General features: G+C 49.1%; 1 protein-coding gene across 1 annotated transcript; it reads right to left on the minus strand.

Annotated features, from left to right (window-relative positions):
* Nucleotides 1–1039: 1039 nt before the first annotated feature.
* F2 (coagulation factor II, thrombin) lies at nucleotides 1040–15244 on the minus strand. Its single transcript, XM_084896095.1, has 14 exons — nucleotides 15092–15244; nucleotides 14578–14741; nucleotides 13926–13950; nucleotides 13653–13703; nucleotides 12266–12371; nucleotides 11974–12110; nucleotides 10603–10908; nucleotides 10260–10358; nucleotides 10046–10172; nucleotides 9374–9541; nucleotides 8740–8913; nucleotides 8309–8490; nucleotides 1451–1521; nucleotides 1040–1302 (listed from the first exon to the last, which is right to left on the minus strand). The coding sequence occupies exons 1-14, from the start codon at nucleotides 15168–15170 to the stop codon at nucleotides 1159–1161; spliced, it is 1833 nt and encodes a 610-aa protein (XP_084752221.1). The 5' UTR covers nucleotides 15171–15244; the 3' UTR covers nucleotides 1040–1158.
* Nucleotides 15245–17085: the final 1841 nt, after the last annotated feature.

A 17085-nucleotide genomic window follows, 5' to 3' on the forward strand; every position in this document is an offset into this window, starting at 1 on the left:
AACTGAGGAGTCAGCTCTGAAATAAACTCCACAGGGCTCCTCCACAGTCAGAAAAACTCGTAAGTGCTAACAAGTTTTAGATTCAGATGGGAGACTTTTTGGCCAGTCATCAAGTTCAAAGGAACTTTTCTAGACTATCTTTTACTCAACTGGTATTCAAAAAATGAAGGTTGGTGGGGATCCTCTTGATTCCAGTCATGATATTCAGGTGGCCCCTACATTGCCTGAAATGAAACTTGCCCCTCTCTCTCAGGTTTGCTAAAGGGAAGATGGAGGATGCTCTAGTAGAAGGACATATTTAGAAAGAAAGGCTGTGCTTGGGTCTGGAATTAGCACGGCTAATTTGAAAAACCAAATGGTGCAGAGCTCACAGTACTGACAGCTATACTGAAAGGGGAACAATCTTGTGAGAATGTGCACCCTTATTTTAAAAAGCAGATTTGGAGTATTATAATTCTTTTATACATATATATATATATATATATATATATATATATATATATATATATTGATTTCAGAGAGAAAGGGAAAGGGAGATAGAAACATCAATTATGAGAATCATTGACTGGCTGCCTCCTGCACGCCCCCTACTGGGGATTGAGCCTGCATCGCAGGCATGTGCCCTTGACCGGAACCTAACCTGGGACCTTTCTTCAGGCTGACAGTATATCCACTGAGCCAAATTGGCTAGGGCTGGAAAACTGTAATTCTTAATCCCTTCTTGCTGCTCTGGTTACAGCTCTGAGCTGGAAAGATCCTGCTCAGGGATGGTCCTTCTCAACACAGTCCTCCAGATAGTTACCAACTGGTTAGCATTTCACACCAGTGAAACTCACTGCCATACCTGTCTAGGCTATAGTGCCTAGTTCCCCCTCAGCAATACATGCACGCAACAGGAACAGCAATATGTACAACAGATCAAATGAACTGAAAATAAGTAAGGGTATAGATGACTTAAATGACAAGTAAAAAGGTACCTTTATGAATATATTTCCCCTCTCACCTTATCTGGTAGTGCCCATGAACAGCACTGGGAGCATTGAGGCTCATAGAGTCACTTTTATTGAGAACTAAAGTTTTAGGAACAAACCACAAAAATAATTCTTTCCCTGGATTGGTTTCTGTGATCAGTGAGGAGCCTAGAATGTGGCTGGTTCCCTAACTTCCAGACTGATCAATGACCTTCTGTATCCACTTCTTCAGGCGGAACACGTGTGTGTAGAAGCCATATTTTCCATTCCTGTCACAGCCTTCACCCCACGAGACGATGCCCATTTGATACCAGCGGTGGTTAAAGGGGCTCTAAAGAAGAAACATGAGGTTTTCAATTGTCATGGCCAAGGTAGTGTCAGCATTACCCCATCAGGTAACTATTTCTGAACTCTGGGGCCCCTCCTTACCCACCTCACCAGGAGATCTACCCACCAGGCCTTTAGAGAAGCTAGCTTACCTTCATGACAAAGGGTCCCCCACTGTCACCTTCACAAGAATCCCCTCGTTTCCCTTCATCGGGCTTGTAACCTTGAGAGAGAACAGTAATACTCAGGAGCATACCTCATACTCTAGCCCCTTCTAGAGACATACCAGATGAGTGTCCACTTGACCTCTTCTCATCATCCTTGTCTCTTCTCATTTCCTCACCCCAAACCAATTCTTGTACAAATCTTGTCAGCGATTTCCTCAGTATATCCACTATATCCCAAACCCAACCACTTCTACCCTGGTCACATCACATTCACTTCTACCCCAGAACTAATTCTGTTTTTTCCCACCTGCAATCAACTTCCCATTCAATAGGTAGGACTTAAAAAATACGTTAGACTTACAGGTAGCTGAGGACAATGGTTGTGCTGCCTTTATCCAAACCTCCCCACATAACCTCCACAAACCATGTGGAACAACAGAAGCTATACAAAACCACACCTCGCCCTAGCCAGTTTGGCTCATTGGATAGAGCCGTGGTCGGCAAACTGCAGCTCGCGAGCCACATGCAGCTCTTTGGGCCCTTGAGTGTGGCTCTTCCACAAAATACAACTGCCTGGGCAAGTCGATTTTGAAGAAATGGCATTAGAAGAAGTTTAAGTTTAAAAAATTTGGCTTTCAAAAGAATTTTCAATCGTCGTACTGTTGATATTTGCCTCTGTTGACGAATGAGTTTGCCGACCACTGGGATAGAGCATTGGCTTGCAGACTGAAGGGTCCCAGGTTTGATTCCCATCAAGGACACCTGCCCGGGTTTCAGGCTTGATCCCCTGTGGGGGTGTGCAAGAGGCAGCCAATCTATGATTCCCTCTCATCGATGTTTCTATCTTCCCTTCCTTCCTCTCTCAAATCAATAAAATATAAAACAAAACAGAAACACAACTCCAGCATAACTACAATACAGAGAACACCCAAACTTCAAATCAACCCTAGTATATCTAATTGTGCATCTAATAATAAATTATGTGGAGATGAGGATGGGATACAAAAGTGAGTGCAATTGACATATAAACTCAATTGAAATGTAAACCCTTGTAAATAACCCCAAATCTACACAATGAATAAAACTAAACAGATCTATTCAAAGATACTATAGGAATAAGGATTAAAACACCTCAGCTAATAAAAACCCTCCCCCATGAAACAAAACTGTAACTGAATTAAATTTTCTCAAACAAATTTTTGGAATGTGACAAAACACCTTGACTCAGAAGTTCAAAAATTAAAAATAAGTGGACAGCCCTGGCTGGTTTGGCTCAGTGGATAGAGTGTCAACTGTGGGATGAAGGGTCTCAGGTTCAATTCTAGTCAAGGGCACAGACCTTGATTGCAGGATTGATCAGCCCTGGTGCGGGTGCTAGTGGGAGGCAACCAATTGATGTCTCTCTCAACTCTGTTTCTCTTTCCCCCTCCCTTCCATTCTCTAAAAATCAATGAAAAAATATTCTCAGGTGAGGATTAGCAAAAATGGACAAATCATATAGAAAAATGCAAAGCAAAAAAGTAATTGAAATGGAACTCAGACCAAAGAAGAAATTTGAGTCCCTTGGGAACTAAATAATAAAAAAGAACTGGTATTTACAATATCAAAACAAAACTGCACAAAAAATAAGAGAAGATTGAATGTACATATTGAAAGTTCCACTGAGCACTGGGCAACACTGGCTTGAAACACTCAACTCTGAAGAAAAACCCTCAAGGCCTCCAAGCAAAACTACCAGATACCGTGCCAGGTCCAAAGAATCATACCGACATCAGTCTTTTCAAAAACTACATACAAAGCAAACAAAAAAGCCATTATTTTCAAAAAAAATTCAAGGAAGGGAAATGTGAACCACAGATTTTACATGCCACCATGCTGATTGTCAGGTGTCAAGGCTACAGAAAAACAATTATATTAAGAGCTCAGGAAGTTCTATGCTCAAAACCCTTCTTGAAGAATCTACTAGCAGATAAGCTTCATCCAACCAAGAGATTAATGCTTCAGCAAAAGGAACAATGTTCTGACAAGTAGAAAAAAATGCAGCTCAAAATGAAAGAAGAGAAAGGATAGGAAACTCACTGTTAGTAGCCAGTGGGTGGGAGTTATGATTAAAAAGTTATGTAAAGCTAGCCGGTTTGGCTCAGTGGATAGAGCTTTGGCCTGTGGATTGGGGTTCCAGGTTCGATTCCGGTCAAGGGAACCTGCCCAGGTTGTAGGCTTGATGCTCGGGTTGTGGGCTCGATCCCCAGTAAGGGACATGGGAGGCATGCAGGAGACAACGGATAAATGATTCTCTCTCATTGATGTTTCTCTCCCTCTTCCTTTCTCTCTGAAATCAATAAAAACATATTAAAAAATAAAATAAATGACATTCTTAAAAAAAGAAAAGGAACTAAGGGTATTTCAAAAATGTAAGTCCAAAGATGATCAGTAGAACAAAAATGTAAACCTTCCTAAACATACATTTTCTTAAAAGATCACCGATTTTGGCTCCGTGGATAGAGCGTCAGTCTGCGGACTGAAGGGTCCCGGGTTCGATTCCGGTCGGGGGCACGTACTTTGGTTGTGGGCACATCCCCAGGTGGGGTGTGTGCAGGAGGCAGCTGATCGATGATTTTCTCTCATCGATGTTTCTAGCTCCCTATCCCTCCCTCTTCCTCTCTGTAAAAAATCAATAAAATAAAATAAAAAAGATCACATAGGGAAAAACAGTAAATAGAGCATAATACATGTAAATATTATAAAATAATGAAGTAATACTAATTCAATTATATATATATATATATATATATATATATATATATATATATATTATATATATATATATATATATATATGAATGTGCTTAACTCAGTTATTACAAAACAAAAAAGCTTTAATTTGACTCAAAGCAAGACAACTATGCTATATGTAACAAATGATTCATAAAGGCTAAAATTAAAGAGATGGACAAAGGTATAGCAGGCCAATGAAAACAAAAAGAACAGGGATAGTAATCCTAATATTGAAAATAAAAAAGGACACATTTAAAGCTAAAAGCCATAATGTACAATGAATAAATAACAATTAGGAATATCTGCACAAAGCACAGCAACCACATTTATAAAGTAACAAAACAAAACAAAAAAAACTATAAGCAATGCAAGGAGACAAATACATCTATAATTTAACACATCAAAGTCAGTATAAGATCAAATGAACTGAAAATAAATAAGGATTTAAATGATCTAAGTAACAAGTAATAAGGTACATTTATGAATATGTATCAAACATCTGAATAAAAAACACACCCAACACACTTCAATCATACATGAAACATTCACAAATTAATCCAACAGCTCTGTCTCAAAAAAAAAAAATCAGTTCCATAAGATAGGAATATTACAAACAATATTCTCATAATGTAGCAAAACTCAAAATTATTAACAAAGTGAAAATACAAAAGGCCCCTCCCATTTGGAATTTTTAAAAACACCTATTAGACACCTCTTGGGTGAAAGAAAAATACACACTGAAATTAGAATAATTTATTATTCTAAAAAAGACACTAGTGTTTTCTATAAAGAAGAAAAATACACAGTCCTATTCAATGAAAATTAAAGGTCAAAAGTAAATTAACCAGCCTGGCTAGTGTGGTTCAGTGGTTGAGCATAAAACTATGAACCAGGAGGCCATGCTTCCATTCCTGGCCAGGGCACATGCCCGGATTTCAGGCTCAATCCCTGGCTGGGGGTATGCAGGAGGCAGCCAACCAATTAGTCTCTCTCATCATTGCACTGATGTTTCTATATCTCTTCCTCTCCCTTCCTCTCTGAAACCAATAAAGATATTTTTTAAGTAAATTAACCAAATTGTCAACTCAAAAAGCTCAAAAGAGAAAAAATAAACAAAAAGCCTAAGAAAATTTTTGAAAAGGTAAAAGCAAAAACTAATGAGGTATATAATTGAAAAACAATAAGCCTAATAAGTCCAATTCCTAGATACCTTTTGTTTTTTTTCTGCAACCACAAATATATAAAATAAGGAGTCAAAGAGAAAAAGTCCTAATACCCTGCATCACTATAAAAAGGCACAGGACAGACCTGGATAATGGGGGAACATTTCTTGTCCTTGGATAAAATGACTCAACAACAAAAAGATGTCAGTTCTTCCTAAATTCTTTTATAAATGTAACATAATCCCAATAAAACACAGACAAACCTTTTTATGGAGCTTACAGGTTGATACCAAAGTTCAGAAGGAAAAACAAATATGTAAGAATTTCCAGGAAAACTCTGGAAAAGATAAACTTTGACAGACAATAAATCCTACCAGATGTGAAAATGTACTCTAACGCCTCTATGAAACAATGAACAAAGATCCAAATTGAATGTCTTCAAATAGAAACTGACTTAAGCACATAGAAATCTAGCATGTGACAAAAGTTATTTCAAAGATACAATTTTTAATAAATGGTGTGGACAGCTGGTGAACCATTTGGAAAAGGATAAATTCGATCCATAGCTTGCATCACACACAAGCATAAAGTCCAAATGACTCAGATCTAAGTGTAGAAAAATGAAACCAAGCACTACAAGAAAACATGGGAATTTCTCTACAACTGAGAAGGTTTTTCCCTAACTTTGTTAAGAAATTTGACTACATGAAAACTTTAATTGAGTGGCAAAAAGTTATAAAGGTTAAAAAACTAACAAAGTGGGCCCTGGTTGGATGGCTCAGTTGGTAGGAGGGTAGTCCCCAAGAGGCAACTGACAATGTTTCTCTCTCACATCAATGTTTCTTGCCTCTCTCTCTCTCTCTCTCTCTCTCTCTCTCTCTCTCTCTCTCTCTCTCTCTCTCTCTCTCTCTCTCTTTCTCTCTCTCTCTCTCTCTCTCTCCCCCTCCCTCTCTCTGTCTCTCTCTCTCTCTCCGCCCCCCTCTCTATTTATAAGTAAGGCCCATGAGTCCATATTCATAGAATGAAAGAAAAGAAAGGTCATCTCTATCACAAAATAATAATTGCAGAAATGACAGAATTAGAAAAACCACCATTTGGCAGCCACCATAGTTTTGGGAGAATAATTTAATGAGAAACAGGGTAGACAGTATCAAAGTTTCTCCCCACAACATATTTATTAATTACAAAGAGGAAAACAATAGAACTTTACAGTGAGAAATCTGGCTGAGGCAGACACCACCTTAACCGAGATGTCAGAGTTAATCTCACCAGTCATGAGACATACAGACATTACACGCTTGCTACCCGGATGCACTGAGGACTCAACATCACTTAGCCTGAATCACATCACGAAGAAACCTGAGACAAACACAATGGAGGGCCAATCTACAGTCACTGGCCTGTCCTCACCAGATATGTCAAGGTCATGGAAGACAAAGAAAAACTGACAAATATAGTGAGTAACCCTGGCTTGGATCCCAGATGAGAGAAACTTTTTTTTTTTTTCTGGGAGGGGGTAGTGTATGCACGTGGAGGAGGTGTTTGGGACTGAGATTAGGAGACAAGATCTGGGTAGACCCCATGGAGAGGATTCGGTTTCAGCTTGAAAAACGGTCCATTTGCCGCGAACCTCAGGTAGTTGTGTGGGAGCTGAGGTACCATCCACAGGCCAACCATGTTGCCATTTGAATATGTGACTCTGAGGAATCACAGTCACTTCAGCCCTCACTCCCCGGAGAGAAACATTTTTTTGTCTCATTAGCAAGTAGGACATTAGAAAACATTTGAATAATGTCTACAGATTAGATAATGGTTCTTTATCATTATAATTTTTTGATTTAGTAATTATACTGTGGTTATGTAAGAGAGCACCCTTTTTTTTTCTTTTCAGAAATACTCAACTAGATGGGTAAAAAAAATCACCACTTGTACAATTTCCTCTCAGTGTGTGTATGTGTGTTGTACAAAGTGAGGGTGGCAGAATCTCAATGATGAGATACAGAAATTCTTTGTATTATTTTTTGCAAACTTTTCTGTGCGTCTGAAAAAAACTACACTAACATCTTTTTAAAATTTAAATTAAGTTCCATCATTTATTCACCTGCCCCAAACCCTCTAATCACTTCTTATCTCAATAAAAGCCAAAGTCCTTCCAGGCCCTAATGGAAGTGCCCATCTCTGCCTGCCCACCCATCTTCCCTCATCCCCTGCTCTTCCTGTGTTCACTGAACTCCAGCCACTCAGGCCTCCCTGCTCTTCTTCAGACACACAGAATGTTTCCACCTCAGGGCCTTCGCAGCCTCAGCCTGCAGTGCATCTCCCCTAGATGGACTCACTCCTTCACTCTGGTCTCTGCCCAAATGTCACTCAGAGAGACCTTCTCCAGCCGCTCTATTCAGAAAAGCACTCCTGTCCCCATCTCTCTCTCCCTTACTTTACTCCACCTCATGTTTCTTTCTAGCAGGGATTGCTATTCTAGATCTTCTTACTGACACTCCCTCCTTCTAGGAAAGCTCTCTGAAGACACGTGCACTGTTGGTTTGAGTCCTTGTTGTATACCCTGGAATACTTCATGGCTTATAGTAGGCACTCAATAAATACCTGTTTAATGACTGAGCAAATCAATGGCTTCCCTCCACTCCCAAGATCTCTGCTGCTATCTGGGCTAATACATACTGACAACTTAACCAGTGACCAGCTCTAGGCCTCAATGAACCCTCACACAGCCTTCTGGAATAGAGGCTCTTATCTCCTTTTACAGAGGAAGAGCCTGAATTGCCCAGTCATACTTGTGACTGGTGCCCCCAACCTGAGGCCCCACTGTTCCCTCCTGCCGAGCCATTACCACACCACCACCACCACCACCACCACCACCACCACCACCACCACCCCCCGGGGGGACTTGCCAGCGCAGAACATGTTGTCGGTGATGCGGATGCGGGTGGAGGCCTTGCAGACCGGCCGCTCCACAATGGGTAGGTTCACCACCTGCAGGACGCTGGGCTGCACCTCGGCCTGGCTGGCTGACCACGTCTCCTTCAGGTTGCCCCAGCCTGTCACCCGCCCTTTGTGTCCAGCCTGGAGCAACCTTTTGGGGAAGGCAGAGGGACCTGGTGAGAACTGACCCTCCAGGAGCCTCTGGCCCCAACACCAGCCCTTAGAGACCTGGATCTCAAACACCAGTGCACAAAGAGCCTTCAGGTTTGTTCCAAGAACTGAGGCCTGGGAAAGGGAAGGCCCCTGCTGCAAGGCCTCCCGGGGTCAGCCAGGCCCAGGGCCCCGCCCAGACTCCTCAGCTAACGGCCCCCCTACCTGCCCCCGCCCCCCGGCTCCCTACCTGGCTGCCGTCTGCTTGTCGGGCAGGCACACGGGGTGGATGTAGTTGCTGAAGGTGACGGGCTTCTTCAGCTTCAGCAGGGCGATGTCGCGGTCCAGAATGTCCCTCCAGTTGTACCTGGGGTGGATGTAGATCTTCTCCAGCATGGAGATCTTTTCCATACCTCGCTCATACCTGTGCAAGCCCCAACAGAGAAACGGAAGAGCCGTAAGCCACTCACTCGGAGGCACTGGTTCCCTGAGGGAGGAAACTGCCCGCCCTCGAGGTCTGAGAGTCAGGAGTCCAGCAGGCTGAGCTGCACAGGGCTTCGTTGTCAAACGGCCCAGGCAGATGGGGAGGGACGCAGGCTGCAGGCTCTGGTCCAGAGAGCCTCTCTTCAAAGTCACACCTGGGCCATGGCCTGGTGTCTGGAGACAGGCCAGGGTTTTGCTCTCTGCAAAGTCTTAGTTCCTCTGACCCCAGCGCCAAGCCTAGGCCAGGATGTGGCAGGACGGACTCTGCATGCACCGCAGCTTGTTTTCCACGGTGGGAGGCAGACAGACATGCCCCGTGTGTCCCAGGGCACCGGAGCCCCTCACCATCACGCTGGAGGGCTGAGACCCCTGCAGACACTCCTGGGCCCCCAGTTGTGTACCTGGTGCGGGAATGCTTGCCGATGCGCACCAGAAGGTCGTTCTCGGTGAAGTTCTTGTCCCAGGGTGGGTACAGGAGACAGTGGGCGGCGGTGAGGACCCAGCGGTCACTGATGAGGCTGGCTCCGCACAGCAGCTCCTGGGGGCTCTTACGGAAAAGCATCACCTGCCTGGGAGGGAGAATGGGGAGCTTGAGAGCCAGGGAGCTGCCCCTCCACTGGCTCCAGAAGCTCCAAGTCCCGTTTTTAAGAACTGGACAGAACTGCCTGCTGGGCCCAGGCCCCAGCTGGACCTGGTCACCTTTGGGGACAGGGGCATCCATGTGACAGTGAGGGGCTGCATCCTGCCTTGAGCACCCCTCTCCAGCTCCCTCCAGGCCAGAGCTGGGCAGCTTAGCCCAGCTCCGGGGTCAGGGCTTGCTATGGACTTGATCCCAGGTCTCCTGGCCCCAGACTGTCCATCAGCAGCATCACTTTAAACTCCCTGGGCCCCAGCCATGCCTCCTGCGTATGGGAACTAATAAAGCCAATCTCCAAAGACTGCTGAGACTCAGGGAGGTGCTGGTGCTCAGTGCTCATCACCCATGAAGTCTGTGAGGGGAGAGGAGTCCCCCAGGGTGAGGACCGAGGTGGGGGGATGCAGCCCAGGGAAGGCAGCTGGGCTTAGGGACCCACCAGGGCGCCAGGCCTATCTCCGCATCCCAGCCCTCCACGATGCGCCCGTCGATGTAGGAATCCAGAAGCTCCCGCTCCGTCTTGTCCTTCAGCGACTTCTTCTCAAACAGAGGCCGCAGCCCGCAGTCTGGGAGCAAGCCAGGTGGTGAGGGGCCGGGCGCAGACCCTGCCCCGCGGCCACGCACCCACCTGACCCCGCTTCCGGCGGCCTCACCTGCCTCCCCGGCCCCGAAGGTCTTCTCATTGAAGAAGGGCTGGAACTCCTCCTCGGCGGTGCGCCCCAGGTCCACGGTCACCTCGTCCACCGGCTCCTCTGCAGAGACCCAGGCACCGGCTGGGACAGGACCCAGCCCCTCCTCACCCATCCCCGAGAACCTCCGGGCCTCGTCACACTCGGCTGTGAGAGGGGGCTAACACCTATTCCCACCTGGGCGGGGGGAGGCTGAGATGAGCGTACTCAAGTGCGCACGGGGTAACCCGTAAGTTAGGGAAGCCTGCTCTTGTTATTCCCTCCAGGCTCTGTGGCCTGTCTCAGGCCCCCAGCCCTGCCCTCTCACCACAATAGTCCAGGTCGCAGTACTCATAACCGCCATCCACATAGCACCATGCGCCCTCCTGGTCCCCATCTGGGTTGCGACAGAAGTTCTCCACCAGCGGCAGAGCCTTGCTGAAGACCTGGTCCTTTCTCGGGTCCTTGGCCTGCTTGCTGGCCCAGGGCAGGCAGGGGGACCCGTGTTGGGTCACCGCCAGGCGACCCTGGTATTGCTGGCCACGCTCAGGGACACACGGTGCAGATGGAGGTGACAGGTTTGCCATGGAGACTCTGGAGCGTGGGGTCATCTCCGCGGTGAAGCCCTCTTGGCCTGGTGAGTGAGGAGGAAGGGAGCAGAGAGGGTGGGACCACAGGTGGAGCCAGACAGCCCGGAGCTGAATCCCTGCCTTGAGCCTTCTTCCTGCAAGACCTCAGGGAATGCCTCTCTGAGCCGCAGTGTGCTTGCCTATGAAAGGGGTACTGGTGCTGTTCTCGCAGGGTTGTTGAGATGTAAGCAAAATAAGTGCATCACAAGCCCGAGATGGTAACCACGTTTCGCCTCCTGTAACTACCACAGGGCGACCTGTAACCCACTGGCAGTGACTGCCTGCCGTTTTTAACGGATTCTGTGTTCTCTTAGGGGAACACAGGAAATGTCGCTGGGAGGACTACGGGTGTCTACACAGGGCAATGGGTCAGTCCCAGCATGCTTTCTCCACCTCTTGACCTTGACCTTGTGGTTGCTCTGGCCAATGGCACGCGGGCAGAACTGACTGTGCCAGTCCTAAGCCTAGGCCTGAAGACACATTGTGTGTTTCTGCTCAGTTTTGTACACTCTGCCATCACCAAAGGAAGATGATGCCCTTTAGCTTCTGCTCCAGAATGAGTGTGTGCGGAACAGACCTGCCCCTCACCCAGGCAGAAGCCAAGCTCTGAAGCAAAACCACCAGCCGAGCCCAGGCTCCATCATGGACCCACAGGCACATGAGCAGGGAATAGGTGTTAGCCCCAGGCCCCCCCCCCCCCCAGACACATAAGAAACGAATGCTTATTGGTGTAAGCCCCTGAGCTCTGTGGTGGCTGCGATTGTGTGGGTCCTGCAGCATTGTTGTGACTATAGCTAACTGCTGCCTGACGGGAAATAATAATGCTCAGAAAAGGGCATGTGAACAAAATGGTTGTGGGGGGGGGATTCCTGAAGGGAGCAGTGCCCCGGGCAGGAAGGAAGGCGTATCTGGAATGAGCTACAGCCTGGGTCATAAGGAAGTGACGATGGGAAGGAGGAAGGAGGCTGGAAGCCCACTCTCTCTGGTCTCCTGACGTCCCTGACCCACAGGCCCTGGCCCCTGGGAGACCCCGTGCCTGGCCATGGACCGCCCAGTGGCCCCCCGCTCACCACAGACAGGGATGCTGCACTCCTCCCTCCGCACAGTGGGGTCTGAAGTGTAGCACCACGGCCCGGTGGTGCTGCCATCCGGGTTGCGGCAGAAATTCTCCTGCAGGTCTGCTTCCGGGTGGGTGGTGGAGTTGATTCTGGAAAAGGAAAATCACGCAGCTAGAGGCCGTGTGTCCTCCCCACATACACACACACACACACACACACACCACCACCACCACCACCACCACCACCTCTCTCTCCTTGCTCCCCATTCTCCACCCCCTGGCAGACAGGCCTGCCCATCACTCACTCAGGCTTATGTGGGTAGCGACTCTGCCACAGCTGGCACTCGATGCCGGACCGGGTGACGCTCACGTTCCCTCGGTAGTTCGTACCCAGACCTTCGGCACAGTTACCTGCAGGATTTGTCCCCCCTCTCACTTAGTGAAGCTTGGCTATCCACCCCCTCCGAGCTCCTTCTGGCTCACAACCCTTGACCTGAATGTACTCGGCGCCTCCTCCGCACTCAGCGGTTGTCCAATCCATTTAACAGGAGTCACCAAATATTTACCAGTGCCCACCATGAGGCAACCCTCGACAGGCACTGTGCCAGGAATCAAGGGCTCGGTGATGAATAAGTCAGTCCTAGTCAAGGCAGGCCCCGGCCCTCGTGGAGCTGACTGTATTCAGTGGCTCCTCGAGAACAGCAGGGTGAACACGTGACCAGCCTAGTCAGGCCCTGGGCTGCCTGCCATGTTAGCTAAGCCCTCGTGCCTTAGGGCCTTCACACAGGCCATCTCCTTTGCCTGGGGACACCCTCTGGTTCACTCATCAGTGTATCCCACACATCCCGGTAGAACTCTCCTTCTCCTGGGGAGCTGCCCCTGAGCTTGTTGACAAACTAAAGGCTCCTTCTGACATTCTCTTGGCATCTGCAACAGAACTTCTCCAGCCATCCCTCGGATGTTTCGTGTTCTTCTTTTTCTATGAAACTGTGTGCTCCTGGATCTCCTAAAATCCCCATCACTCAACATAGCGCCTGGCACATCACGTGTCTGTTGAATAAGTTATTTAACCACTGAAAGGATGGCCAGTAATTGGAGTTCCATGTTATAGTGTGTTATAAGGCTTCGCGAGGTGATGGCATTTAAACTAATCCTTGTCAGGAGGTTGCAATGACTGCTCCAGGGGACGACAATAATGTGAGCAAGGGCCAGGAAGTTGAATCATCTGGGCATGTTCGAGAAGTGCAGCGGGGGTCTGGGTTCATGGTTGGTGTGATGGGAGAGAAGGCGAAAGGGATGGTGAAGGCTAGAACCTGCCAACTTCGCGAGGCTAAGAAGCTGATGCTTTGTAGTGGAAGCAGAGGGGGAGCCACTCCAGGTTTTGGAGAATGAATGTGACGTCATTAAAGCTCTGTCCTGGGGACATGGGATAGAGGAGCCCTGATGCGAGTGAGACCTTAAGCGTTAATTCGTTATCCATTCGCCCATTTGTTTCTCCGATATTAATCATCTTAATGACTGCCAGGCACAGGGCCAGGCACAAAGATCCAACCTTGAACGCGGAGATGGAAAGGCAGCATCAGGTGCGAGGGGCTGCCCTCCTGGGCCACCTCCTCACCCACCCCTACCCTGCTCTTCTCCCAGGCTGTCCCCCTGGGACTCGGTCCCGCCACCCCCATGTCAGGTCCTCACCTTCCATACACTTCACGAGCTTTTCTCGAGATTTCTTCACCGAGTCGCAAGCTGGAAAAGACCCAGAAACACCTTTGGTATTCGGGGAGGGACAGGATGGGCTTAAGTCAAGGGCGGCAGAACATTCGGAAACAGAGAGACGGATGCATGGAAGGAAAGAGGCATCTGGGGGGGGGGGGGGGGTGTGAACGATGGACCAGATTCTCTAGAGCAGAATACTCTCTGACGGGGCCCAGCACTCCCTCCCTGAGGCAGGCCTTTCCCAGTGCTCACCTGTGTACTTGTCCCAGAACACCTTCTGAAAAGCAAGGGCTGAGTGTGAGGCTGCGGCAGGACCCTTTTTGTTTTGTTTCTTAGTAGATGTTATGTTTCATTATACTTTCCTTCTCCTCCTACCCTGGTCACACAGGGCAGGCTCTGGGAGGTCTACGGCAGTGTTCCCTACTTTTGTTCCCAAAAGCCCAAGCCCACCGAGAAGGCTATTTGAGGAGAGGGGAGCTCCCGCACCCCAACAAAGACAGGAAGGGATTGCCCTGGGTAGGTGGACAGGAGGAGAGGGGGCGTGGGGCCCAGGCAGAGCCCCAAGGGAGGGGAAGGTTGCAACGGCTCCCAGCCTCACCAGAGTCCCATACATCAAGGGTGGCAGAGTTAGCAGAAAAGCCAAAGCTTAGCGGCCATGGGGGCCTGGGGCTCCAGAGGTCCCGACACAGTCATATGTCTGAGAACCGAGAGAGGCCCCTGAGGTCCTGGGACCTCCCTGGGCCCTGGTGTCTGACCTCCAAGGAAAGGGGGGCCGCTGGTCTTGGCAGCCCAGTGACATGGGGCCCAGAGATGAAATGAGTTATCAGCGAAGACTGTGAGCTCCTTGTTCTCCTGATTTGTGGTCCTAGAGCCCCCCCCCCCCCCCCGGAGGCCCCGCCCTCACCGTGTCGGTGGTAGACTCCAGGGCCTCAAAGGCCTCCTCGTAGCTGCACAGCTCCTCCATGCACTCCCGCTCCAGGTTGCCCTGGCGCAGCTCCTCCATGAGGCCGCTGTTGGCCCGGCGGGCCCGCTGGAGCAGCGACAGCGCTCGCTGAGGGGCCAGGAACACTGCGGGAGGAGGTGGGACAGCGGCCTGAGGAAGCCCGGCTGACGTGGCCATCACGAGGGCAAGAAGCAAGCCCGGCTGGCCTGGCGTGGTGGCTTCCGAAAGCGGAGGTCCGGGATAGCGACAGGACCCACTCTCTCCCTCCTTTAACGGGTCCCCCCGAGCCTGCTCGCCATATTGGGAGAGAGAAGTAGGCCCAGCCAGCCAGCGCAGACTCCTTCCCTAAGCTGGATACCATGAGCCGAGGCCCCCCTGGACGCAGGCTCTGGGTTCTCTGTCGAGTAAGGGGACCCCCGCCCATGGGCCCATCTCCTAGCCCCCTGGCCTGTCCCAGCTTCCAAGCCCCCCTTACCATCCTGGCTGTGCACAAGGCCAAACAGAGCAGCCACGGCCAGGCAGCCAGGCAGCCACGGCCCTCGGACGTGCGGCATAGTGTGTCGGCTCCCGGGACTCTCGGGGCTCCTCCTGACCCCTCTGGGTTAATGTTAAACCAACGTGGAGAAATCAGCTGTGAGGACGAGGTCAGCGGGTCAGGGCTGTGAGGACAAGTGAATAGAGAGTCCACCCCACCTCCGGGGAGGACAGGTTTGGGAGGAAGTCACAAAGGAAAGACCTGTGTAACGTAACCACCATCATCTGCCCTCCTTCCCCGAGGCATGGGCCAGCGTGGGCCAGCAGGGTCTCAGGTCTTCCCAAGGCTCCTTCCAATGCTAACACGTGGTGGCAGTCGCTTTAATCTCCGGGTGCCTCAGTTTCCTCAACTGTACACTGGGGGATAGTACTTTGATGTGAGGAGTAATGGAGATTATGAACTCAAGCCCCATGAAATATAGGAAGTGCTTAATAATCTGTACATATATGGATGCAAACCCACAGGGAGGTTTGTGTGATCACAAAACATGGATGTAAGAAAAGAGACAAGGGTGTGATTAGATGGGTACTGCCCACCTTGCCCCAGGACACACTGGGGGCAGAACAGCCAACGTTGGCCCAGCCGCTCAGCCACTGATGGAGGGTCCCATTTCCCCTCCTGTCTGTCTGAAAAACTGGAGGAATGTTTGAGTATGGCGGTTGCTGGGATGTGGAGCCAGGGCCTCTAGGGTCCCTGCTCTATGTCTTCTCATCTCCCAGGACCTGCTGGGAGGGACCAGCCCAAATCCCTGAGTCTCCTGGTGCCTAAGGGCCTGGGCCAGACTAGAACAACTGCTGGTTCTACACAGCCCCTGGCCCAGCCCTGTTCCCCTCCTCCCCCATTTCCTGTTTGTAGAATGCAAGGTAAATATTAGTCCTGCGTCTAATTAGGACAGGACAAAGAGCAGGAACACAGGGAGCACAGGTTCTTACCTTGTCCTCCTTGGGGCCTGGCTGGCCAGGGTCTGGACTGCGATCACGTACTGTCTGGGAAGAGCACAGGGAGGGGCCTGGTGCATGCAGGGAATGAGGAACTTTTGACATTGTGATGAACAAAAATATTTTGAAAGGAGGAAAATATTTTCTCAATTAAAATAATATTCCAGCCGAAACCGGTTTGGCTCAATGGATAGAGCGTCGGCTTGGGGACTGAAGGGACCCGGGTTCGAATCAGGTCAAGGGCATGTACCTTGGTTACGGGCACATCCCCAGAAGGGGGTGTGCAAGAGGCAGCTGATTGATGACTCTCTCTCATCGATGTTTCTAACTCTCTCTCTCCCTTCCTCCCTGTACAAAATCAATAAAAATATAATAAAAAAAATAAAATAAAAAAATAAAAATAAAATAATATTCCAGCCCTAGCCAGTTTGGCTCAGTGGATAAAGCGTCGGCCTGTGGACTGAAGAGTCCTGGGTTCAATTCCAGTCAAGGGCACGTACCTCCGTTGCAGGCTCCTCCCTGCCTATACCCTGGTCAGGGCATGTGCAGGAGGCAACCAATCGATGTGTTTCTCTCACATCGACATTTCTCTGTCTTTCCCTCTCTTTTCCACTCTCCAAAATCAATGGGGAAATATCGTTGGGTGAAGATTAAACACACACACACAATATTCCAGTGACCCGTCTTTCCAGGAACAGTCACTGCCTTTTACTTCAGCGAGGAAAGCACTAAGTTAGGAGTCAGAAGACAAAGGCCCTAACCTGGGTCTGCTGTTTCTGGCCTCAGGCCTTGGCAAGTGACTGTCCTCGAGGCCTCCATTTCTCATCTGTGGTAAGAGCTTGAATGCTCTCTGATGCCCATTCTCGCTTCACCATGAGTATTGGCAGAGCAGAGGCTCCCAAACCAGGTGCCTTCAAACTTGATTTGTTGCTCCACTTATTTCTGCATTGGTTGGTGGATTCTTATGTGTGCCCTGACCAGGGATTAAACCTGCCA

This window comes from Pipistrellus hanaki (genome assembly GCF_964339955.1).
Source record: "Pipistrellus hanaki genome assembly, chromosome: 9".
NCBI classification, from domain to species: Eukaryota; Metazoa; Chordata; class Mammalia; order Chiroptera; family Vespertilionidae; genus Pipistrellus; species Pipistrellus hanaki.